We start from the raw sequence: 27984 nt of genomic DNA on the forward strand, positions 1-27984 counted from the left end.
AGTTCTTATGCGTAGAATATATCACGAAGGTCGTAGGCCTGAGTGATATATTGTTTCTCATAAGAACGAAAATGCAAGGTGCATCTGTTCAACACTGCACAAATTACTAAGCAAAGAGCATTTAATACCTGGGGTTGTATAAGAAATGGTGCAATTAGACATTGGAAAAAAAAACACTTTTAATACTGGTCAGGTTGAGCTCTACTTATGCGGACGTAATGGGCATAGGCAATTGTGCTACGCATGAAAAGGTGACAATGACAGTGAGAAACAAGATCGTTAACCGTGACAACTTTGGGGCAATATTTACTTCTTTGGCCGGAGTTTCATTTTAAGGCAGAACTGATATTTGAATAGTCACTTTAAGTTCTATATGAAAATACTTTAAGAATGTTTTGGCCATGTTTTAAACAACAAAAACAGGCTTAAAAGCTTTCAATAATAGATCATGTAGATATCGCTATAATATTATATGTTCCAATCAGGCATCTAGGCACTCAACTAAATGGACGTTGGACTATCTTTGGTCTTACAACTAGGAAACAAATCGCTTAACACCCGCGTATTTAATACTTAAATCATTAACCTATTGTTTATCTGGAATCTTGCCAAGACGGCAAGCGTTCCATAGATTAACAAAATCATTTAAACTTGATCTTAAAGTTCAGGAATACCTGACAATAAGTTTATTTTATACGAAAGCCGTTCATACCCTGAAGGCATTTTTGAATAAAATCACTATTAAAATTGTATTGCAATTGGAAATTTAAGAAATCCTAGACACTCTAGTCCGCCATTTAAAAATGTTACTATGAAAACAAAATTGTTGTCATTTTGATCAAAAATTGAAATGTCAATTTTTTATTATTAAACCAATTTTGATCTTTTTGGCTGTCTTTAAACATTAAAGAAATCATAATAGTCAAAGTTAATAAAAACATCGCTGCCTTTCTTTTTAAAGGCAAATGGAAGAAACTGGGAAAACTTATAAATACATGTACCACTTTTCTGTATTGATCTAATTGTTGCAAAAATATCCATACTGTGCAGGATATCAAAACTAGCATTTGTTAAAACAGAAAACAGATCACTGAGCATGGTGAATATATATTATCGCACATATCCATTTTCGTCTTTTAAGACAATTACTTCCGTTCTAGGATGTACTATTTATTATCACTTCTGAGTTTCGAGAAAAAAGCAGAATAAAACATAGATTTTAAAATTTCAAGCTACAATAATAAACCAGTTGAATAACATCCACAACATGAATATTTCTATTTCGTGTACAATGTTGTTAAAGTCAAATAGTTCTCGTAGTAAATGAGCTTAATGCAATGAAATACCTTGATAAATATGCCAAAAAGGTTTACTACAAATAAAGACATTAATTTTGTTTTAAATTATCTATATACAGAATAATAACAAACGAATTGTCTCTTAAATTTTAAAGTTAATTATTATAGCTTTGTCGAATGTTTTCTTTATGTACTCTAAGTGGTGAATGTAATTAAGTTAGATTTGTCAATATTAAAAAATGTTGCTATATTTGATGCAAAATACAATTATATCATCACTTTGGTTTTTTTTACCAAAAGTACCTACTAATATGTCTGACACACAATTACAAGTACATATATAACATAATTTGACAGAAGAAAGACTTGAAAAAGTAGTTATAGTATTTTTCAGAGTATGAGCAACCGTAGTATTTTAGTACATAATAATTCATAAAACAAAATAGATATTTCAATTATGCCTGTTTGGTATCATTTGGTACACATATTTTTAAGCGCAATGCACAATCTGCAAAGTTTAAAGTTCACAAAACGGAAGGTAATACAGCAAATAACATTAACATTATTGTTGCGCCGTATGAATCAACGGATCTAGATATTGTTTGTGGTTGTGTATTGCGGCGGAGGTTCTTGCCATTTCTGCGCTATACCAGGAGCCATATTTGCTGTCTGTATTTGCAGTGGATATGCACCATTGATGAATCCAGATTGTCCAAAGCTTGTCGGTGGTATTGTCTGCATGCCATGAACTGAAACATGATATCAACTTTTCAAAATATTTGTCAGGATCTGTAATTTCGTGTTCAGCCATAGTGATTGCCGCTCTTTTTAAAGGCTCATTATGCTGTTTATTCTGTTGTTTTAAATTCCCTTCCTGATAAGATAAGGGAGGCTGATACGCTGGCTGCTTTCAAAAGCCGGTTAAAACCCTATTTTCGGGAGGGGGTGGGGGGGTGTAGGGCGAGGTTGCAACCTTTCCCCAAACTGACCAATACATTTTTTTTCTTTAAATGTTACAGCGTAGAACAGTGTTGTTTTCCTTCTTTTGAATATGTGTATATGTCATGTTGTGTTTTATTTATATGTTTTACATTCATATCTTTTTTTTTGTTAAAGTAAATAAAATATATTTTTTGTTTGTGTTGAATTTGTCAGGTTGTATTTTTGCAATGTATTCTAAAAGCTCTTTTGAACGTGTATATGTGCATGAAAAGAATGCTATGTAAATTCGGCATAATAATAATAACGATAATAATAATGACTTAAAGGCTGCATTTTTCACTCTTTTGCTGTTTTTTGTAAGAATTATAATTACTTTAAGAATGTTATTATATAAGTATTACGGTTAAAAGCGTATTTTAACTTGAACTCGTCACCAAACCATAATAAACATTACAAAAAGAATACAAAATAAACTTAAGAACTTATAGTCCATTTTAATCGACCTGTCGGGACGTGGTTTCGCGACGGTTCACTGCGTTATAGTGCATGATATGTAGTATATTCGGCAACCTGATTTCTTATTCACTGGCCGTCTACCTTACATTGTAACCACTGTAGCTCTACCTACTTTGCTCGTTTTTTTTGTGATTTCCAATATTTGCATAAGCCAAAGATTAACTCCGCCCCGCCAAGTCAAATAAAATGCACTACAGTCCACATTTACCCGCTTGTTTCAAAATTTGAATTTATGTAATATTCATTTAGATGAAGAATTATATATGAAGTATTAATTGTCTTGGATTTAACGCCGTTTATCAACATCATTACTGTTATATAACACCGGGCAATTACCTTAACTAGTGGTCCTGGATTTTATATCAAAATAAGTCGCAGGTTACTGCCAGCTTCCCCCAATGAATCAGGGGTGGAGAAAGAATGACTTCAGACACAATTTATCTTGTTGCATCATAATGGAGAACATACGCCCCGTACGGGGTTCGAACTCACGACCCGCGATCCTTGGATATTTCCCTATTGGGCTAAGCGGACGGGCTACATATTACGTTGAATTGTTTATTGTTCAAAGTATACCAGAATATAAAAGATACTCTTACCTGTTGTTGTTGTTGTTACACTTGCTGGTTGAAACACCTGCCCTTGCTGTCCACGAGACTTCTTACAACAACAACAACAACAACAAATAACAACAAACACTGTAACAACAGTAACGACTAGAAGAATTGATCCAATAGTTATGCCAATAATAAGTCCAACGTTACTGCAAAATAGAAATAAAATATAATAAGTTACCAGCTGTGGGTTCAAAAGTTCTTTAAAAAACATGTCCCAAATTTCAGGGATAAAAGAGTTGAACAGTCTTACATTTTCAGTAAAGGGAAAAAAGAAGAAACTTGTCCGTTAGATGAACGAAAGAAAAAAAATCGATATGCCACACAAAAATTTACAGAATAATAGATTATTTGAAAATTTCTCTATCTTAAACATGGTCCTCGTGGAAAGTTGAGACATTGTGATGTTTAAGGCAAGGCAAAGACAATTCATTGATTTATATCTCTTTAATCCGCTAATGCAGGTTGGAGGGAGGTAAAATTTAATTACATAAATATTTATTGCAATTTCAAGCTTTTTTAAACATTGATGATACTCAATGCTGTTTCCAGAAACGTTTAAATATGTCTGGTTTTGTTGTAGTGAATAGTTTCAAGCACCATTGCAATGTTAAAATTCAACTTTGACGTATGGTATTAACATCAATAGTTTCTTATGTTTCGTCGGTGCAGAGTCTTCAGTTTTATCATGATGGGTCCGGGTGAAGACATGCTGAAACGTATGTATATATATATATATATATATATATATATTTCAAGTTTAATCAAGCAATTAAACAGACACGATCGCACCTTGAAATGGCCCTTTTCTCTCAGACCGTTAGTATTTAGAAACAAAATTTATTTTTGCTTTTAAAGTTTTGTTTAAAATTCTAAATATGGTGTGTGTATTTTTATTTTTACTTCTTAAAGAACAAAATGAAATATGTGCAGTGTTCTAAGGTTCTCTATGGGTAAAAATGAAGTTTTTGAATTTGAAAACCCCGTTTTATATTATTGTTATGATAACTATATCATAAGAAAATGTATTTTAAAAATAAAAATACCGTGAAAATTGCAAAATCATGTTTTATTTCAAAATAAACACAAAACTGCTACAAAAGACATAAACGTTTTCTTTACATTTCACTTTGAAGAGGGCTGTTAAAAAATCACGCAGACTTTTGCTGTCAAATATCGCATAAAGGGTAAAAAGCAATATTAAATACATCGTTGTAATTCGCAATCTTTCTATAACTTGGTCATACTTTTTGTAACATTTTTGCTGGTAAGCAAAGCGCGTTGAACGTTTTAATGACCATAGCTACACATACAAATTCACACACTGCGTATTTATTTGTCGTGATTTTAATTCGATAGCTAATGTTCGCACTAATACTAACACTTGTTTGCCGGAAAATACGCCAGTGCAGCAACACGTCATGGTGACATGCACCTGGAGTATGGCGTCATTCCGACGTTCGAGGCGGAAGAAAACAACGTTTGAACTAAGTGAGTATAAATGTGTATAATGCATGTAATGTCGTCATCGACTCGCATAGTTAATAAGACAGTTGCTAGTTATGGAGCAATTTTAGCGAACAGTAACTACAATTCATAAACAAACAAAGCAGACGCCACAACAATGCTCAGTCATCTGTGTCTTTATCTTCAAGTTGTACAAACGATTCTCAAATGGTCCAGAATTGCTTAAAGACAGCGAAGATGGAGGGAAAATCTGCAAATGGACGTTAACGCCGATGAATGACGCCGTAGATAAAGATCAAGTACTCAAGTTGAGTACTCTGTCTGCGATACGTAGCATAAGTGTTTATACATTTTAGTATTCTAACCAAACAGCTTGTAATGACTTAAGTATTGCTCATGAAAAGTTGTAAAAGAATTTTACATAATGAATTAATGCAAATTTAATGAAAGCATCGCAATTAAGGCACGACGTTTATAACGTCGTTGAAATATGATCGTCGTGCGCCGTGACTGCAATTTAAAATGCATCTCATCCTTGGAACTTGGAAGACAAGACCAGCGATACAACGGTCAAAGAGATTCAACCGTTAAAAAAAACTTTTTATCACGACTTAGTTGCGAGATCTTTAACTGTTATCTTTTCTCGTTTTTGACGATTAAATATCTAAAGACTTGTTTTCAAAAGAAAATAGTGTTATTACAAGAAAACCATATCATAACAATAAGGTTATTACGGCCAAACTTTCTCGTGATAAAACCGAAACGTGAAAACATTTAGGGACTTTGTCTTCATTTTTACTTTGTAGTTACTGTCGAAATATGATATTGCATATTTCTGCGGGTGTAAGTTCGGGAAAGATATCAATAGCTGTCTGTTAGGCGTAACAGCTTTAATCAATTTCTTAAGGACACTAGACGAGAAAGATACGTCTACAGCATCAGAAATAAAGGAAAATATTATGTTTTCTAATTATACATTACGTAGCGTATTTTAAGCTACTTTCGGAAACTATTTGTGTGACATTTTTCTCAGGTGGTGTAAGGGTATACAACAACGAAACATTTTACTTCTTTCTGAAATGGAAGTTCGAGATGTCCTTTATCAATCAATTCATTGATATGTATGTGTAAACCTTTAACCCACCAAAGTTTCGTTGTTTTATTTCTATTTATATATAATATTAAGTATAGGTTAATGAATGGGAGAGTGGTGCCTTTGAGTGATAATGGTCCTGGCAAGGTGATAATAGCTCGAGGGCTATTATCTTCTTTCAGGGCCATTATCACTCAAAGGCTACGCTCTCCCATGTATTTACCTATTTATTACATGTTTACCTATAATATAGAAAGAAATGTTTTGTGTGTCATGTTTATCACTCAAAGGCTACGCTCTCCCATGTATTTACCTATTTATTACATGTTTACCTATAAATCTAGAAAGAAATGTTTAGTGTGTCATTTTTATAGGTACTAGCATGTAGGCTCTACATGTATAATAATTCAGCTTTTCAGTTTCTATATTATATGTATAAGAGGTTATAAACCGTATAAAATCAAATGCCTTAATAGTATAGTTGTATTTTCATGCTTATTGCATAGTTTAAAGATATAAGTTATTTCACGAAGAATACACGACGTTACTCTTAAGATGATATTATTATTAAACTAAAACTGAAATATTCGCTGATTTACCTCCATGAAACACCATGACGTCATTTCTGTTTATGGACGTTAGTTTCCCGCGCTAACGTCAGGGCCATTATCGATAATGGCCACGGCGCCAATTATGATAATGTGATAATGTATGAGGCAATACGATAACAGAAGCATTTTCAGCACACGATTGTTACTATTTATTGGTACTCATGTACTAAACAGCTATAATAATACCTCACAAAAAATATGTTGTTGGTTTTTATTTCAACCAAATTAGACTGTATATGAAATATAAATAGTATTGTTTCAAATTTTTGTGGCCGTCAAAGGTTTAAATCTGAAAGTTCGTTTAAGCCGTAGCTGCCACAACTTTTAATATTTTTCTGTCAGAAGGTCATTTTGATAAGGATTGTTACTGGCATCAATACCTGTTAATGTCACAACAAACTCTGTTTTGCATATCACCGCAACAGCTGCTGTCACAATACTTATACTTCGTAACCTTGCTGTACGTCCATTCATAGTCGTAAGTGTATTCAGAGTCGTAATACGAACATCTGATCCCATTCACCGCTTCTGAAAAGACATCAGTGTGGACTACACATAAAATGTAAAATATAACATAATACTTATATCTTTTTAGTCTTATAATCACTTTATATTGTCAAAATATTCTTTCACATTAACAAATCAACAAGTGACAGATCTTAACTTAGTAGCATAGTAATATCTGAAAAAAAGCTATAAGGAAAGTATCAGATTTACCTGTACGAATTTATGATACTACATAATATGGTGCATTGGACCTTTTTACTGACATGTCAATATTTAAACCTACATTTATATTAGTAAATTAAATATGCTAAATATTTTGTAGCGCATATATATATGAAGATTTTTTTCTGTAAGTCAGCCATAAGCAAGCTTTTGATAATAATTTTCTAATAAACTTGTCATTTTCATATATTCTGTCTGCATTTCCTTAGGATGTAAATCTGGGAGAAAAAAATACTGATTATCTGAATATTCAAAAAATGAATAACTTTCGCTAATACCCCGAAAGCCAAGGCAAGTTTAACGGCTTTATCTTATATAAATAAAGTAGAAATTAATTTGTAAGTATTACACTAGGTTTTTATTTATAACTAATGCTTTCACGAAAGTTAAATATTGTAGAAACTCTTCTGTTCACATGTTTGACGTCGTAGGAATGAATTAAAGCCACAACATCAGTTTGGTATTACACAGAAGATGTTTGTTTGTTTCTAGTATATCCTCACCAATTAGGCAGAAAATTTAATATTTGCATGGATTTACTTGAGCTAGGTAGGAAATATTCTTCTAGGAGCTGCATAGCATAACGAAATTTGACGCGAAAACGAGACAGACAAAACTGTCAACGCCAACGAAAACAAATAGGCCCTGTTTTCATAACTTCATCTGCAAACTTATTCAGTTATCCTCTTTTCAGTATAGTTTTATAATCATAAAATAACAAATATCTTACACTGTAGAAACAAAATGTGGTCTGAACACCCCTTAATACATAAAGTACTGTACATACTATTACATTACCTTTTAAAATTATTTAGACATTAAAACACATTATCTTGGCCTTATATATTTTACTGTCAATCTTTAATGAGATACTTGTTATTTCTCATTTCTTCATGCAAAGCATGTATAATTACCATCATGGAAATACAAAAGAATACAGTTAATTTGTGACGCGTCTTTAAAGACCTGCTCCAGTCCCACCGTTTAACCTTAAATTGTCACTGAAAAAGCATGAAACAATGACGCCTGTCAAAATAGAGTTTATGTATAGGATATCGACCGAGTACGAGGACTTTCTCTGTAGTAAAGACCTTTATCTTTATCATCACCGACATACAAATGTATCGTTTATTCGTAGAAGTTAATGCGTCATAATTGTTCTCGTACTTTAGTTTATATAGGAAGGTATATTACCCCATCAAATATTACCTGAAAGGTTTATGCAGAATAATAATCGCCAGCCTAACAGAACAATATGTATTACAAGTTAGTTGAATATTCGGTATCAACGAATGTAACTATATAGTGATTTTTGAAACATAGTTTCGTATTATTGCACTCGGATCTCTGAAATGCTATAATTGTACGACGCACAATTTTGAATGCGTGACAATTTAATGCACCGCGGTGAAAAATGTCTTATTTGATATTATACATGTATATTCTGAACTATTTTAAACCCTACAAATGCATTTTTATACGGTACTGAATACATTCAGTTTTCCCGGTCACGTTATCAGGATATAAAAGATGGCTACATTGTACATTATTAAACCAATATATACTGTGAGTTTTCATGAGTTTAAATCTTTGTCCAAGTTCCCCAAAGCCGAGTATCTACACATACCATATGTATGCATGTGTTCGAATAGGTACTCGACTAAAAAGGTTTTGTCAATAATGATAAAGGCTAGTATTGACTACTAAGCTGGTTGTATCAAATGACCACATAGAATTGTTCAAATGGTGTCAAAAATATAATTTCGTTGACAATTCTATGCATGAACTGGCCATAAAACATTTTTGAATATGATCTGAATTTGACCTTGGACGCGTCCTATGCCTAATGTTCACAAAACAATTTTCGGTCTCCGCTTGGATTTAGATCGACATTTTGACAGCCAGTTTTAATAGTACTTAAAGATTAAATTCCTGTTGAAACTGATAATCCATACTGAGTAGTCACTTTAAGATAGTAAATTTAAAACAATTTTTAACCTGCAATTCTGATATCAGATTATGAAAATATGAAGAAGCTATTTCCTTTGTTTATTTTCAAACATGCTGATACAGAACTAAGTCAGAATGTTTTAGCTAAAATATGGTAATGGATTGGGTCTCGTTTCGACGGGGTTGAAAGATACATGTATGAGAACTTTCTGTATATTTAGACAAAGTGTTGAACGAAATCATTCAAGATATTTCAGTAAAATTTCTTTTTTATCGAACATTAGATACAATTATCAAAAGTAATGAAAAACAATTGCCTTTTTCGTACAGAAGTCTACGAGAACACGGTATTTAATACTGTGCAACCAAAATTAAACGGACTTTCATTTCATTCAGAAAGATTTTTTGTTTTCACAATAATATTTTGTACCGCATTTTTTCTTATTTTGTTGCTAGGAAAAACTAGTCTAGGAACTGTATTGACGGACACATATTAAAACCAGGAATCGCCGTTATCTTCAAATCCATGTTTCAAGTTATATTTTGAATGCATGAACATATTAAGGTAAGGTATTATAGTACAGTGGGTTCGAAACTTCACATGACTGTCATGTCGTTCGATTCACGCGGAGGTTAAGTAACGCCAGAAATGTCTCAAAATATAAAAACAAAATCTTAAAGCATACGGATAATTGAAGATCCTGCTTAACGCAAGTAAAATTCGATAGAGTATTTAGATGACATCTGAATATTGCGATTACGTGTTTTAAATGTAGACTGTTCACTATCCAGGTATTTTCAAACGTAGGTATTGCATAATAGCAGATAATTATATCACAATACACTAATTTGTAGTGAAGGCAAAAGTTACTACATATATAGGTAAAAGAATCATATATACTCTAAGTATGTTTTCTTTTCTGCGAATCTTTAAATACTTTGAGAAAACCCCTACTGTAAGTACGCAGTCCGCTGTCCACAGTCCGCGTCAAAGTAAGTTGTAAACCTCTATTCAAATGTCATGAGGTACTGAAAATGTATGCTAATAGTTTGTTCACGGTCTGTTAGAATGAACAGCGTTTTTATTTTCGTAAAGCGCTTAATTGTCTACATGTCCGAGCAAGAAGGTTTTAGAAAGTTTGTCCGGTACTGATTCGAAAATGGTCTCCCTACTTTGAAAGAAGTGATGTTTTGAAGAACCTGACTCTAAGTTTTATAATGTATCCTCTTAGTATAAAAGATCGTCCTGAGTATAACTAGGAAACTATATAAATGGTTGACTTGATACTTCACACATTTAAAGCAATAAATTTAAATAGATTTTTTTAAACATAGAAATATTCATATATATTTAGAAATTGTATGGATCAATACTTGCGCAGTATAAGAAATGCTCGTAATTATAAAGAGTACAAACTGCAACAATCCTTTGCCTTTATGATTAAAATATGTCTTGCTTAGTATTCAGTTTTTCTGAAAATATTGTTATGAGTGGAATATATTGGAAAATGGTGAATTATAAAACTTTTTTTGTCTGCCTCGGTGATATTCTTTATTTTCACTAATTATTTTGATTTCACATACATATTTATTCCTCTCATTTTTGCGGCTTTATGTGGAAATTATATTTTCTTTTCTTATTTTAATCATGCATACGTGTAAGAAGAAATGTTAATAAAATCATGTACTTTTTCTTGAAAATCCGATTTTTTACCACTGACTATTTTATTAGGTAATCATGATCAGTCATAATACAATCACCATAAAAACATGTTATTGAAACATATTTATGCGTTAAGGTTCATTCTATTGGAAAAAGGGTGGGTCTAAATAATTTAGATTTGCGGGTTTGTTACTGAACAAAAGTTATAAAAAGTATATACCAATGAATTCGTCTTGGAACGAAGTTTACGATCAGATAGTCAAACTACGACTACGACTCTTTCATAAGTCGTACGATAAAGAATTTGATAACAAAATTGGTCATGTTTTTTCAAAATCAAGGGCTGCTTCAAAATACGTGCGGAGTCCGTTTTAAATGTATTTACAGACAGACAAGACATGTATCTAGTTCCTGCCACCCTTTAAATTACCCTAATTGTTTTCAAAAGGCTGACGATTTACGTTTAAAAATACACTTTAGAATGCTTCAAACGATTGTTTTCATCGTCCTTTGTTGACATGACGGACTACTTTTTAGTTGCTATAAATATGAAAATTGCACGGAGAAATCGTGTTCGATTCCCGCCAAATATAATAAAGGATAGTTCTTCACGTTATTTACCTTAAGGGATAGTTCTTTATGGATAATAATTCTCGACAAGTGTGAAAGATCCAATAACACTATTCAAATAGTACAGTCAAATAATATTTCAAGAATAATTAACAGGTTTTTTTTTTTGTTTTTTTTTTTTTGTCAAAATATTCTACAACCTCAAATCAAATCTAAATCATCTGCTTCATTGAACTATTTTACTTTTTTCAAACGGTCTTTTTTTAATTTAATAAAAGCGTTATCGTTCCAAGCTTTGTAAAATTTCTTACTTTCAAGACCATTACGTCTTTTGAATAATACGACTACCAGACAAGTCATTTAAACCTTCAGTCTGTACGCAGAAATACATATCGCAGCCATTTAAACTATTCAAACCTGATGGAGCTCTATTATATCAAATAAAAGTAATTATGTCAATAAAGGTCTTCATTTAGGGGTTTTAGCACGCCTGCATCTTAAGCCTGACAACATATTGACTTTATGATCTCCGCTGACTTCGTTGATAAGCTAAAATGTTGTAAAACTTTGCTAGATCCCTCGTCCGAGTTATATGAAGGAGTGCCTGTCTGAACATTTTGTGTACAGTTTAGTGCACCTTACGATTTCCAGGAGTCTGTTGGATAGCTTCTTCACAGGAAATATATTCTACATTGCAAATAGCGTTTCCGACACTTGAGGTTAGGAGAATCAATTCGGACACTAGACAGTGACCTAAAAGGCCTTAGTCATGCCTAAGGGCAGGTCCGGATCCAGAAATATCTTTATTTGGTGGGGTTAGGCTCTAGTTTAGAACGAATGTGCAACCAGCGAGACGCATAGTTCCGATCGGGAGTAGGTTTCAGGGTGTTCTCACCCGGCAAAAGTTTGAAAATAGATATGTAATGGTGGCCTCTGGTCTAAATTTTGAGAAAATATTATTGCCAAAATAGCTGGGTGCAACTTTGATGAATATAGGACACTCCGCTGTTAAAACATATGCATTCCTTTGGACGATTTTTTAAGGCCTTCGGGTTTATCTCAGAAGTTTTTGAAAAACATATCACTGACAGAATAAGTTTGGGGAACCAATATCATTAATAATTATTGTTTAGCTGTTCCTCTACATAAACAAGTACTGCCGAGAAGCCACGAAATCGCAACATTTACAAACTACCGACAACTGAAACTGAAAGCACATTTTGCCTGACTGCCTAGCTGTGTTCCTCGTTGTGAACTTGTAATACTTTGGATCTGTTTGTTTTGAGTTTAATGACGTTTTCAGTATTTCAGTCATGTAACGGCAAGCAGTTAACCTAACCAGTGTTCCTTGATTCTGTACCAGTACAAACCTGTTCTCCGCAAGTGACTGTCAACCTCCCCACATGAATTATCAGAGGTGGAGGACGAATGATTTCAGACTCAATGTCTTTAATCGAACCGTCACAAAGAACATACGCCTCGCGATCCGTAGACCAAAGCTCTCCCTATTGAGTTAAGCGGACGGCCTTGCATTTCTTTACAAGACTGATGATAGACACTCGGATGTAGGATTTCTTTTTACACAATGTCTTGGAAACAAGATTACCTTTTTTATAATTAGGTAGAACATATTCACAAACGAAATGTTTTAGTACACAGCATCTTCTGTTAATGCCTGTGCTATTAATGATAAAAAGAATGAAAGGGACAACAAGTTAAGTAATTTATGACAACATTTTTATTTTGCAGCATAACAAATTCATGCATGTCCACATAACTAAAAGTATATATTATCAATACACAATTATGCATAGAAAGTTGTGCTACAAAAGGAACTGAACTCCAAAACAGTGTTACTTCCCCTTATCTGTACAGTTTGACAATATTCCTTCATGGAGGTTGCAAAAGGAACTAGAATGGTGTTGATAGAAAATATTTCATTCAATAATGTAGTATATACCGACGGCTCAATAATGTTATTCAGCTAAAACAACTGAACACAAAACAAATGCACATGTTTACATAATGTCCATGATGCTTAACAAGTTTCAATTGAAATGAACAGAAATGTAGGAAACTACAATGTAGTTGTCATTAGTCGTCAAAGAAGGGCCATAACTCCAGACAAAATAATCGATCATAAAAGTCAGGACAACATGTACATATCCAGTTCATGCCGTTGATGTATACCAAGTTTCAATTCAGTTGGATGGAAACTGTAGGACTTAGGTTTACAATGTGATGGAATTATTTCGAGGTCCAAAAGGGCAACAACTCCAGAAAAAATAATTAGGCATAGAAGTCCCGATGCATTCATGTTGATGATGTAAACAGATTTTATATGAATTTGATGGCAACTGTATGAGTTAAGTTCTTTGACACCGGAGACATAAAAAAAGTTTATTATATATCTTGGAATAAGTATGCTTTAAAAGATTTCATAACGTAGTAAGCTGATTTCATTTTAACCTTGTTTAAAACGAGCTTCTATATATAACACTAACCTAGAGCTAGAAGTCTGAGTCATGAATTTTACATACATGTCATCTTGTTATGATGAATATTTGCCCAAGTTATGTGAGCTTCAACACATTCATACCAAGAGGGCCCTGAAGGCCCTGTATCACTAACCTGAAGAAAGTAGGTTAGTAGGTAACATTCATGGTAACCGAAGTCGGTTTTAAGATCGGTGTGCAAAACTGAACATGTCATCCAAATTTCAAGGCTGTATCTTAAAAAAAAGTAGGTCAGTAGGTCACATTCCACATGACCCAGATTCAAACTTGACCTAAAGTTCATCAAGATTAACATTCTGACCAAGTTTCATGAAGATACAGTGGTCTCTAGGGTGTTAACAAGCTTTTCCTTTGATTTGACCTGGTGACCCAGTTTTTGACCCCACCTGACCCAGATTTGACTTTGACCTAAAGGTCATCAAGATTAACATTCTGACCAAGTTTCATTATAGTCTGATCATAAATGTGGCTTCTTGACTGTTAACTAGGTTTTCCTTTTATTTGACCTGGTGACCTTGCTTTTGACCCCACCTGGCCCAGATTGACCTAAAGATCGTCACGGTTAACAGTCTGACTAAGGTATAGTAATAAATGTGGCCTCTAGAGTGTAACAAGCTTATCCTTGATTTGACCTGGTGACCTAGTTTATGACAACTTGACCTAAATTTAAACATGACCTAAAGATAATCAAGGTTAACATTCTGACCAAGTTTCATGAAGATACAGTCATAGATGTGGCTTCCAGAGTGTTAACAAGCTTTTCCTTTGATTTGACCTGGTGACCTAGTTTTTGACCCCACCTGACCCAGATTTAACCTTGGCCTAAAGATCGTCAAGGTTAACATTCTGACCAAGGTATAGTCGTAAATGTGGCCTCTTAGAATGTAACAAGCTTACCCTTGATTTGACCTGGTAACCTAGTTTCTGACTCCTTTTGACCTAAATTTAAACTTGACTTCAACATAATCAAGGTTAACATTCTGACCAACTTTCATGAAGGTAAGTCATAAATGTGGCCTTTAGAGCATTAACAAGCTTTTCCTTTGATTTGACCCGGCGACCTAGTTTTTGACCTCATCTAACCCAGATTCATAATTAACCTAAAGATCATCAAGATTTACATTCTGACAAAGTTGCATGAAGATATAGTCATAAATGTGGCCTCTAGATTGCTAACAAGCTTTTCCTTTGATTTGACCTGGTGACCTAGTTTTTGACCCCAGATGACCAAATATCAAATTCGTTTCATTAAGATTGGGCCAAAATTGTGACCTCGAGAGTGGTAACAGTCAAATTGTTGACGACGGACGGACGACGGACACAGGGGGATCACAAAAGCTCACCTTTGAGCACTTTGTGCTCAGGTCAGCAAAAAAGTTACAGACAGAAAAAGTTTAGTTATTGACTACTTAATTGTGACCTTGACTATCATTTTAATCTAGCATGTGTCACATCGAAATATAACATTTAATAACCCTGCCAAGTAATTTGACAAGAGGGCCATGATGGCCCTATATATTGCTCACCAGAGCCAACTGACCTAGTTTTTGACCCCACATGACCAAGAGATGAACTTGACCTAAAGATCATCAAGACAAACATTCTGATTAAATTTCATAAGGATTTGGTTACAACTGTCGCCTCTAGAGTGTTCACAAGCTTTTCCCTTGATTTGACCGGGTGACCTAGTTTTTGACCACACATGACCCAGATTCGAACTTAGCCTAGAAATCATCGAGCCAAACTTTTTGACTAAGTTTCATAAATATTTGGACACAACTGTGGCCTCTAGATTGTTCACAAGCTTTTCCTTTGATTTGACCAGGTGACCTAGTTTTTTATCTAACATGACCCAGTTTCACACTTGTCTTATAGATCATCAAGATTAACATTCCAACCAAGTTTCATAAAGATTGGGTCAAAAATGTGGTCTCTTGATTGTACACAAGCTTTTTCTTTGATCTGACCTACTCACTTAGGTTTTGACTCCACATAACCCAGTTTCACATTTGACCTAGAGATCATCAAGACTAACATGCTGACTAAGTTTCATAAAAATTGGGTCAAAAATGTGGTCTCTAGAGTGTTCACAAGCTTTCCCTTTGATCTGACCTACTGACCTAGTTTTTGACCCCACAATACCCAGTTTCGAAACTGACCTTAAGATCACCAAGACTAACATTCTGACCAAGTTTCATAAAGATTGGACCTAGAGATCATCAAGACTAACATTCATTGGGTTACAAATGTGGCCTCTAGTAGAGGGATCACAAGGCAAATGTTGACGGACGCCGGACAATGACCAGTCACAATAGCTCACCTTGAGCAATTTGTGCTCTGGTGAGCTAAAAATCCACCCAATAATGGAAAAAATACTGACAATGCGAAAAACATTATTTGAATCTCACTTTCCACACCACAAAAAAAAAAAGCAATAGCACATTTACATTGAAAAATCATGAAACGTTTTCTATAAAACAAGTATGAAAGACTTATACTTTTTCAAAGACTACATTATTAAGTTACATTGTTTATGTAGAACTAGGCTCAGTGAATTGAAAAAAATATTGTGCCAGTATAGGATTTATCAAAATGCCCGTTTGTAATCTTCAATATGTATAATGTCATTAACGGTTTTGAGGCTTCAAAGCATTTTGTAAATTAATATAAAGCCGGTTCTTCATGCATGACAGATATTTCTTTTTCCCTAATTCTTGATATTTCTTCTCTGATTCTCCCAATTTGTGTCTGGAAATATGATTACATGTTTTGTATTATTCATGTAACCATGTTACAATTTTTATGTACAATAAACAAAATGTTGTTGCAGTACTGTCTAGACACATATTTTCCAGAGGAGTACACCATTCTTAACTTCCATTAGCAATTGTGAGATTTCAATGTATTTTGCAAATTAATCTAAGGCAGGTTCTTCATGCATGATGCTTATTTTCCTATCTCCCTAACACTTGACACTTATATTTCTCTGATTCTTGAAATCTGATTGTACATTCTGTATTATCCATCAAATACAGTCTTAGGAATTATGCCAAGATATCCAAAATCTTCTGTTCCTCTGCTCTCAGCATGCTATCTATTTTCAGGCAATTAATGTAATTGATAATGTCATGGCCCCTACACTGGTCAGTAATTTATAGCACATATCAATTACAGACCTGTTGCAGATTTTCTCCTTAGATAAGGACAACCATGTATCACATGTCCAGGATTTTTTTCAAAATACATATTCCACATGTATAATGTAATATCTTGACTTGATTTGTTTACTCGGACTGTTTTCATTGTTGTTTGTGAGGAAAGAATGTTCCACATCATACAGAGATGATAAGTTTCTGCAAGTTTATCTCATTAAATTTTAATAATTCCATAATTTTCATTTTCCCCATGATTGCTTTCTCTTCAAACCATATGCAATGGTATATTTCAACAAGTGTCAAATTTTATGTTAGAACTTTAAAGCGGCATGCCTCCAGATTGTTCGACAAAAAAAAATATTTTTAAGATATCTTGAAATAAATGCTGCATTTCTGAAGAAGGCTTTAAAACTTAATTACTGACAAACTTTATGTTATGGAAACACATGAGAATTTGCTGTTTTTACTACTTTTTACGATGAAAATCAAAAAGCGTTTGTCACGCTATTACTCCTGGTAAACTGTCTCGATTATAAATATCTATATTTTGCAGTCATTAGTCACTACTTTAGCTATAGCGTTACTGGTTACGAAGACGGGAAAATGTTTTTATTGTCGCAGCAGTCCACGGTCATCTTTTTTTCTTGATTTTGAATTTTTCAAATATTTTAGAAAATAAATTTCATATTCTAATGTTCAAGGTATGACCAAACATCATGATGATCAATTTGAAAGAAAGATTATTTTTAGCCAAATCTGGAGACCAGTGCCTTTAACAGTATGTCATTCAGTCACACACTTATTTTTATGATTAAATAATTACATTCGAGATACAGTTGAAAAATGTAAGAATAAAAGATGTAGAATATCTACGGTGTGGGGAATTCCTTAATTATGAAACCAGTACAGTTAGTTTCCGGCTCGGCCTATCACCTCCAGTGCGGCAGAAATGTATTGAATCGTTATATCAAGCAAATGGCAAATCGAGCTCTTGACTTCTAATGTTCAAGTTGCAATTTCGAACTTTTTTAAGAATCATTTCAAGCATGCAATATTTTTAGTGAGTGCTTAAGCAATATGCGGTACTCTTGGATTATAAGTCAAAGTTAAAACTGAGATATTACATCTATTGTTTGGATGATAAGTCGATCTCTCAAGATGATAAGTCGAACATTCAAGATAATGTGACGTATTCTCTCTGATATTATTTAAGAAATAATTAACAGCAAAAGAGTGTTATAACACTATCTATGCATGATGGGCGGTTATGCGTCGGGTGTAATTACTTCACGAGAGCTGTACGACGTATACGTATTCAATTCAATTCAATTCAATAGTTTATTTACGTCTTATCGTATGTATGTCACAATAAAACATAATAAAATCTTATTAAAATACATATGCCATTCTTAACAGAACTACAAGAGACGGGTAAGCATAGCTTACTTTAATTAATATTTCTGTTATTTATACTATACATGTCATTTTATTTCTAAAACATTTTTAAAAACAACAGCTGTCAGTTGACAGCACGCTCGACTATTCTCAGTGCTTGGTAGTACAATATAAGCTATTAGTAAACTTTTAACAATCCAATAAACATATTCTAAGACGAAAAGGGGCCATAATTCCGTCAAAATGCTTGATAGAGTTGTCTGCTCCTGTTTACAGACTGAGGTCATGATTGTAAACAACTATGCAAAATATGAAAGCAATATCCCAATGGACTTGGAAAATATTTGGGGTGGTACGCAAACTTTAACATTCCAATAAGCATATTCTAAGTCGAAAAGGGGTCATAATTCAGTCAAAATGCTTGATAGAGTTGTCTGCTCCTATTTACAGACTGGGGTCATGATGGTAAACAAGTACACAAAATATGAAAGCAATATCTCAAAGGACTTTGAAAATATTTGGGGTGGTACGCAAACATAAACATTACAATAAGCATATTCTAAGTTGAAAAGGCCTAGGGGTCATAATTCAGTCAAAATGCTTGATAGAGTTGTCTGCTCCTGTTTACAGAATGGGGTAAACAAGTATGCAAAATATGAAAGCAATATCTCAATGAACTTTGAAAATATTTGGGGTGGTTCGCAAACTTTAACCTTTGTGTGACGCTCATACTAACGCCGACACCGGGGCGAGTAGGATAGCTCCCATATTCTTCGACTAGTCGAGCTAAAAATAAAATACAATAAAAAAGATGTTGTGAACCGATCTATTTCTTGACAACTGGAAAGAGGTAATTATAAACCGAGATCCGAGAGGCGTTACCTTGGCTTTGCTTTTATAAGACAAAGGTCAACCGCCTCTTGTAGATTTCATTTATTTCCTCCTGTGATCGGACAAGCTAAAACAACTAAAATAGTACTTCTAAAATGATTTAAAAGAAATTCATCCTGTCAAATCAAATTTGATATAAGATGTCAAATTCACAACATCCTTTTACTACCATGTACATATAAAATATGATAGTCCTACTATAAAATATACATATTATCTACAGTAGACTAAACTTCTTCCATGTTTTAAAATGTTAAAGCAGGCTTTGGCTGTAAACTTAGCAATACAATGGTTTGCAAATAAAGTATTTAATTTCTCGTCATCAGATAAATTTTCAAAATTACTAACAATAGTTCTGATAGATGTATACAACTCTTCCCTAGATTGCATGTAGAGTGGACAGTGTAAAAAGACATGTTTTTCATCTTCAACAAGATCAGTACAGTTAAAACAGGTTCTTTTTTGTATAGGTATGTTTTCATACCTCCCAGTTTCTAGTCGAATTGGTGCTACACCACACCTAAATAAAGCCATTGCTCTACGATAATGGAATGGTAGACGCTGTTTTACATAATTTTCAGTCTCAAAGACGGACTTAAAGTTTCTAAAGTTCTCTACGTATTACCGCCCAAATGTATAAATAGTGTTAAATTACTCTTTTGCAATAGATTGTTTCGATTCTAATATGCCCTTAATCTAAAACAGTAGATAAGATATATAAATTTATGTTTTAGAAATTTGTTTAATAAAATTCACTTACTCAAAACAGTCAGATTAGTAATCGTTTCGTAATGCTTTTGTTAATCTTTAATTTGTCAGTTTGTAACAACACTTTTTATTCTGTGAAGATCCTGTTATTATTTTCACCCATTTCTCTTTTTACAGTATCACAAGTATACATGTACTGTCTTAAATTCAATTTCAATTTTGACTGTAACTGAAAACATCTCTTAGAGAATAGATGTTTTGGGTCGTTTAAGCATTTGTTACATTAAATACTGATAAATATAGTTTATAACAAAACCAGTGATCAGAGACTCTGCAATTGAAATTTAACCTGTGTAAATTTGATTCTGTGTTTTATTGAAAAAAAAAATTCTGAAGTTTCTCTGAATAAATATACATGCTTAAAAAATTAATTGTGACTGATTATTTCACTGAAGACTAAATTTTCTACATACTACAATGAAATCTCACATGCACCAGCATAAAACATCTGGAGCAGTTTATCAAGTAGTATTATCTTTCACCAGCAGTGGTCAGCAATTAGTTATGGCTAATTCATGCTGAGAATATAACAGTACTTAGGAGATAGCAGAGAGCACAAAATTGTGCTCTATTCTGGCAAAATTCCTAAGACTGAATAGTTCAGTTGCTTTTTTGTTGTTGACCAATGCTTCAAACACTTGTGGTCCTTTAGATGAGCATCTGAAATGAAAAAAAAAAGTTATTTTTACACTTAGTATAAATCCTACATGTTTCATTTGTTCATAACAACTATAAATTTTAGAATACAAAATCTAAAATGTTATCTCTTAGAATTATAACAATATAAGTCTGACAGATATTATTAAGAAAATGTCATGACTTTATTAAGAAGTGGTAAAACAGTACCCTGTACAAGTAATGAAGACTAAAACCTATGAATTTTATTGATATATATTTGTCTATAATTATGTCTTCATACGCGTTCATTTTCAACTAACACTATGCACATGATCACTTCAAGCTGATAATATAACTATTTCTTTTGAATTGTTTGAAACTATGAGTAGGCCTACACAATGTACAAGTGTATTTGTGATATTTTAAAGTAAAGGACATAATTCAAGAGAAAGTAACCTGAAATTGAAGTCTGGCAATATGTGCATGCCTACTTCATGTTGATAATTTCATTTCAACTTACATTTACATTGTGACACAGTATGAAAACTGTAGGAGGAGAGGAGTACATTAAATACAAAAATAAATGTTATATTTTAAGGGAGGGGGGGGGGGGGGGGGGGCATAACATCCCTGAAATAGATAAAGGCCCTGACATTTATGGTAAATATGTATAACAAGTTACAAGGGTATTGGAAAAGTGGGGGAGGAGCTGAGTATATACTGTAGTATGTATTTAATTCAAAGTCCAAAAAGGGCCATAAGTTTAGAAATGGGTCACCAGATGTAAAGTTCACTATAGTATGTGTATGTCTGCTGCCTGGCCATGAAGTATACCATGATCTATTTGAATCTGACTGAATTTGCAGAAGGAGCTTTAATACACAAGGTATCAAGGTAGCTGTGATATAATAATTTAAAAATAAACAAATGGCATATTAACTGAAGGAACAAATAATCAAATTTGATAGCCCTGTCCACTTCATGCTGATGTTGTGTACCATGTTTCAAATGAACTGATAATTAGTATATACATGAAAGAATTTAATAAAAGCAGCAACTATCCTGTACCTTTTTTATGTCTACTGTTCATGGTCTAGCAAAAGCTCCACAAGGCTGCATTGAGGGTATTTATTCACCATATCATACTTCAACTGCAATAAAAGACCAAAATGCACATTTATATATACATAAATTTTACTTTCACAATTAAATGTGCTTTCTCTTTAAAATTCAATTGCTGACACTTTATATAAAAACAATTTTGAGAAATACATAAATCTAAAATCAATTATTATAGTTAGTTTAATAAATGCTTTAGTAAATGTCACATTTATTTTCAAAACACTCGCACCTACCTGTATAAAAATGCAGTCTTCTTCTTGGTAATTATAGCATATATTTTCCCATTGTTTACTTGGATCAATTTACATCTTCATCTGAAATAAGTACAGTATAACAAAACTATGAGTATAAGGAAATTAATATTATATGGAATCTTGACAAGTGTGAATTTATGTATTTTGAAACTAATGGTGTAGCTTCACTTCTTTAATTAGGCATACATCACAGTTGATGTACAAATTTTAATGTAGTTGTACAATTTATACATGCCATACGAAAAATAATTATCAGAAATTAACATTACATGGAATCTTGACAAGTGTGAATTCATGTATTTTGAAACTACTCATGTAGATCTAGCTTCACTTCTTTAATTAGACCTACAGCACAGTTGATGTAGTTGAAAAATTCATGCATGCATGTCATGAAAAATAATTATTATTCTACTTATTAATCTGGTGTAATCTATGTAATTGTCAGTCAACTTGTATCAATTTGTTAATATTTAAGTCATGACCATGCTTCATTCAGAACCTTGACCTTTTCAGCTTGGCAGAGGTATCCTTTCGTTTGCTTACTTACAGACATCGTTTCTTTTTCATACAAGAATATTGTAGACTCTACTGTATATAGAAAATTGACATTCACCTTTCTGTACTGTTGGTGTCCATCATACATTCCTGTTGAATAGGAAATGTGTGAGCTGAACACAGGTTCCACGACAGTTTAAAAAATAAGATCTATACTATTTCCATGGTGCAGGTATTCATCTGAAACAAACACAAGACGAATGAAATTCACGGTTTTAACGTCATAGCTAACCGTATGATTCAGCCTCACGTCCAATCATACACGTATTAATTTATGCAAAGGGTTTCTGGCCATCTTCTTACTAACTTTAAATACTAAGTTTCAAATTATGTCAATTTGAATGCAACAAGTGCATAAACATTTCATGTGCTATGACAATGACCCATTCTGATCGATTTACTATCTACGAGTATAGCTAAAACAATGGGCCAATGCGTTAATTCTGCATCTAATGATTTATCTAAACTGGTGACAGTAGGCTGCATGCAAATATATATATACCCATATGATACCGGTATGCTATGTTCTCCACCCATTTAAATGACTGGGAAAATCGTTTCCAGGTCTTGAAATACAGACGACTGATTATCAACCTTGTTTTGTACTCGTTGCAAATTAATTAATTTGTAAACTTACCTTATCGTCGTTCCTGCAAGAGCAACTCGACCTGTCAAAATATGTAAACACATGGGAGGCCTTTTGACAGCACAGTCATGTAAACACCCGAAGGAAATAGTCCAAATTTATTCCAGTTACTTCCATATGCGATACTATCGTGAACTATATTCATATGCATAATGTATCGCATGTACATTTAAGCATAAATTGAATGTTTGTGAATCATGTCCTTAAACTGTTTTTACGTTAAGCGCCGAAAATTATGTAATCCATAAGGCCATGTGCTCAGCCTGATCACATTTCTACGCACAAACACATTTTTGTGTGAAAAAATATGCTGAAATTTACATTTTATTCTGTCAATTACTTTGTGACCGCAACCGTTTCTAAAAATAAAATTGACACATCTGACATTTATGTGTATTGCCCTTGTAACGATATTATGGATTTTTATCATAAATACACATGTTTATTTCAAATCAATAGTGAAATGATGATGTGTGTATGAAAAAAAGAGAAACTAAAAATTATCTGAAATGATCGGCTCTAACAGGCCTTTTCATCAAATTTATTTAAAAAATGATTGCTCGCAGGAAGTAGATCTTTCATTTAGGTAGGTTTTGGTCACAATTTTAAACAGAATACTGCTTGCGTGTAGTAGCTGTCGATTTTGAAAAAACATGACCTCCTAAAAAATACTTTTTCTGTCTTCTGTCTGGATTTTCAGGTAAAAGTTGGCATTTATTGTTCAAGATATATACTTCAAAAGAGAGCTTAATCAATTTCAAAAGGCATTTCATTCATCAAATTGTGTTATTCTTCAGTAAAACCTCGCAAAATGGTAGTAAAGAAAAGCACTAAAATGTCAATATTTTGGCTATAGAATGTACCTTAAATAGATGCTTTTTCATCATTTTTTCACTTTTCACGTGCCCAGGTCTGGGTCAGAACAGCTAGAACTTTGCACGAGAATTCTTTTGTTCAAACAGGTCTTTCAGAAAAATATATACATCTGTCTAACAAAAGAAGAGGTATGTAATGTATATATAATTCTATATAAAATACCTGTGGTTTTGCGTGGTAAAATGTGGCGCGTGGTCGTTAACTGTTACCCATGGGTTGCATACACACAATATAATTTGAATACCTGTGGCTTTAAGGTAATACTAGCCGATCCACAAATAATCAAGTTATATATTACATTGCTATAAAACATATTGATAGCTGGTAAGCTCATATGATTTTGGTATCATTTGAAAGTGTATAGTCTACTGAAAAGGAACATATAAATTACATTACAGAAATATTTTACAGAAATTTTACTTTAACTTTTTACTTTATAGTTTTCGATGATACTTCAACAGAAATCCAGTTATAATAATTATATTAACTGAGGTGGTCCGGTGGTCTAGTGGTAACACGCTTGACTGTCAATCCAGAGGTCCGGGGTTCGTATTCCAGTCCAGGCACTGGAAATTTCTAAGATGCTCTTGAGTGTCTCCCACCTAACTAGAGGCCTGTACTGGTTCTTCCTAGGAAAGACGGCTTCGCGTGTTTCGGTGCTATACACCGGGCACGTTAAAGAACAAGACTGTTTATTCGAAAAAAACTAGGCTACGTTAGCCGGACACGTCTGTATCTGAAAAATTCTCTCTGTCTGTTCCGGGGGCTTTATCACTCTGTCCCTCTGGTCAGATCGCTCTGTGTCTGTACTAGTAGAGGATGAGTTCGCGCTCTGTGTGGCTGCAGTGCTGTAAAGCGCCTTTGTACGTGTTTATCATGAAAAGGGCGCTGTACAAATCTGGTATAATAATTATAATAATCACAGTGTAATACTTATCATTAAGCAGTCAAAACATTGCTGTAGTGTTTCGTGCATATTATATATCCTCATTTTATTTGCTAATTCTTGGTCAGCAGACATGGCTTTTTCAAATGATACTAATAAAACACACATGGGGCCACCTGGCATCTAAATTTTACGTGTTTGCGGATCGGATACTTTAAATTTTAGGATAGCCATGCGGTCATCAGTATTTCAAACGGCAACAAAGGGAAATAATTATGGATTTTTTCCAGGGGAGATAATTTTTGTTCTGAGGAAAAAGAAGTTTGGCACTGTGACTGAGATAGGGAAATATCTCACCTATAATTTTCGTGTTTTTTTATTTTTTTTGTTTGTTTTATTTTTACAAGTAAGCATAGAATACCTAGTGTAAAAAAGCTTTGACGTTGGCGCTGTTTTATATATGGGAGACGTTTATCGAATTGGCTTGATCTGTTATAAGTAAAAACCGCTCGTGATGAAATACTGCACGGAAGGGCACCTGGCGTCTTCCTCCACCATTAAAAGCTGGAAAGTCGCCATATGATCTATCATGTCTCGATGCGACGTGAAATCCAACAAAAAAGATACAAGAAAAACTTTTAAGTGACAATAAGAATATAACATTTGTACCCAGCAGAACCTCGCGTTTTAATATTTTCTTCAACCTTGTGATAAAATTTTAGTTCAGTGTGCTTGACACTCATATAATATTCTCTATTTATCTTAGATAAAAAGTTTTATCAGTCTATCAACGTTTACCACGTTTTACTACATCTTTCATTGTTTACTTAGAGATACACTAATGTTAGTATGGTTAGACACCTATTCATGCATGTATCATGAGATATGGGCTAGCTTGTATCTCGTGTTAATATAGGAGGTCGCGATACTACTATCTCAACCTGAAACTTTTTCTCTTAGACTAGTAAAATCAAACTACAGCAGTATACAGTAAACACAGTGTTACGAGTGCATTTTAGTTATATCAAATTTTCTTGTTTTCATTTGAAATAAAGCCTCGAACTCATTTTTTTAAATTGTTAAACATACACATAAATATCTATAGCTATAGAGCCGTAGACGATATATCGTTGACGATTTTATATGATACTTCCTAACCGTGTCTTGGCTTCTGCAAGGAATAAAATCTTTCTTTTCAAAACAATATTTTAAATCTATTTTTTAAATTAACTACATTATTTAAGATGCCCGCTACGAGGAGAGTTTAACTTAATACTTACTTAATATGTCTTTTTACAAGATGATTTTTTTTTATTTGGCAATGATTTAAACAGTCAATTTGCCTGTCCAATTATGTGTACACTTTAATTAAATATAAACATGATAAATACCTGTGAAACACAAGATCGTAAGAACTCCAAACAAAAGTTTGTAAGCCATTTTTATGTACACTACACGTTTAGACTATAACATAAAATGAAGTCTTATCATTGATACTTGCTAAAAGTTATTTTGTGTTATCGCATTTGTCCGTTCCAAGTTAAATACACATAATGTCAAGATTCTTCTTTCTTCCTGTTTCATGTTCAGCACTGATAAACGAATGGTAATAAACAGTGTATCCAAAAGCTTGCTTCTTGACCTATATCAAGAATAGGAAGCATTTTGTCGTCCGCAGAGATGCAGCATCATTTCTTCTTGCAATGATACGGTCAACACATACACCATCTTTCATCATGCACTTAGTATTTTTTCGGTTACAGTAAAGATATTTTTGAAACATGTGCTAATTCTGTCTGCACGTTTGGGTTGTTAAACATTTCGACAAAAGCGACGGTGGTAGGAACGAAATATTTTATTTGTTAAATTTGGACCTTACAATGATGCTACAGACCAAGTTAAGCAGTTCATGAGAAGAGGTTGTTAACGGTATTTTATTTTTAGCTCGGATAGCCTTTAAAAGGGACAAAGCGCCACCATTTGAACAGTAAGGAGAGTTCTTCCAATGAATGCTAAAGACCAGATTTGATGAAGATCAATCGAACGGTTGATAAGAGGAAGTCGTTTAAATGTACCTCTATTTTTAGTCCTAGTGACCCCAACAATTCTGAAAAGTCGTTTGGAACTGAGAAAGGTTTGCGCTAGGTGGGTACCTCATTTGCTCACTGAGGAGCAAAAGAAACATTGCCTTATATGTGTCAGGGAACCTGTGAAAACATACAAAGACTTACTAGATGGGCTATTTCTAACTAGCTAACAGGTGAATAAACCTGGGTGCACATGTTTTTTCCACATGAAAGTGCTGATAATAAGCAATGGAAGCAAAAACATTTTGTATTGCCAAGAGAACCATAACTTCGAAAAGGATGTTGTACGCAATTGTTTTCAATTTTGTGGACCAGTCGTTCAAGTGCCTAGTCTATCTGGTCATACAGTCAGGTACTGGACGACACTACAAGAACTCTGTACTGAAGAAAGTGAAAAAGTTTTACAATAAGAAACGTCCAAGCAAAGGATGGTCAGGAATCCATTCACATCACATACAAGTGCGAGGTTGTTAAGTCTTTTTTTTTTTTTTGTTTCTGAAAAGGTGGACGTTGTAAATCATCTGCCTTTTACACCTGACCTAAGTCTCTGTGGCGTTTTTATTTCTAAGACTTAAGCAAATGCTTTCTGGAAAGAAATATAAGTTCAGAAGTTCTCTTGGAAGCATTAATAATCAGTGGACCAAGCAGATACTAAAAGAAGACGATTTATCTGCTTTTTTGTGATTGGATAAAAAGGTTACAAAACTGTGTTTAGGTAAATGGGGAATACTATAAAGGTTTGAAATAAAGATAATTTTGATA

At 33.4% G+C, this 27984-nt stretch overlaps 1 protein-coding gene and 1 long non-coding RNA gene across 2 annotated transcripts; both read right to left on the reverse strand.

Annotated features, from left to right (window-relative positions):
* Positions 1-1095: 1095 nt before the first annotated feature.
* LOC123545587 (uncharacterized) lies at positions 1096-26667 on the reverse strand. Its single transcript, XM_053547559.1, has 4 exons — positions 26527-26667; positions 6922-7069; positions 3360-3519; positions 1096-2048 (listed from the first exon to the last, which is right to left on the reverse strand). The coding sequence occupies exons 1-4, from the start codon at positions 26573-26575 to the stop codon at positions 1890-1892; spliced, it is 516 nt and encodes a 171-aa protein (XP_053403534.1). The 5' UTR covers positions 26576-26667; the 3' UTR covers positions 1096-1889.
* LOC123539627 (uncharacterized) lies at positions 20773-22908 on the reverse strand. Its single transcript, XR_008371598.1, has 4 exons — positions 22786-22908; positions 22152-22232; positions 21865-21947; positions 20773-20838 (listed from the first exon to the last, which is right to left on the reverse strand). It is a non-coding gene; the product is annotated as an uncharacterized LOC123539627 (long non-coding RNA).
* Positions 26668-27984: the final 1317 nt, after the last annotated feature.

The sequence above is a fragment of the Mercenaria mercenaria genome, chromosome 1, assembly GCF_021730395.1.
Source record: "Mercenaria mercenaria strain notata chromosome 1, MADL_Memer_1, whole genome shotgun sequence".
Taxonomy (NCBI): Eukaryota; Metazoa; Mollusca; class Bivalvia; order Venerida; family Veneridae; genus Mercenaria; species Mercenaria mercenaria.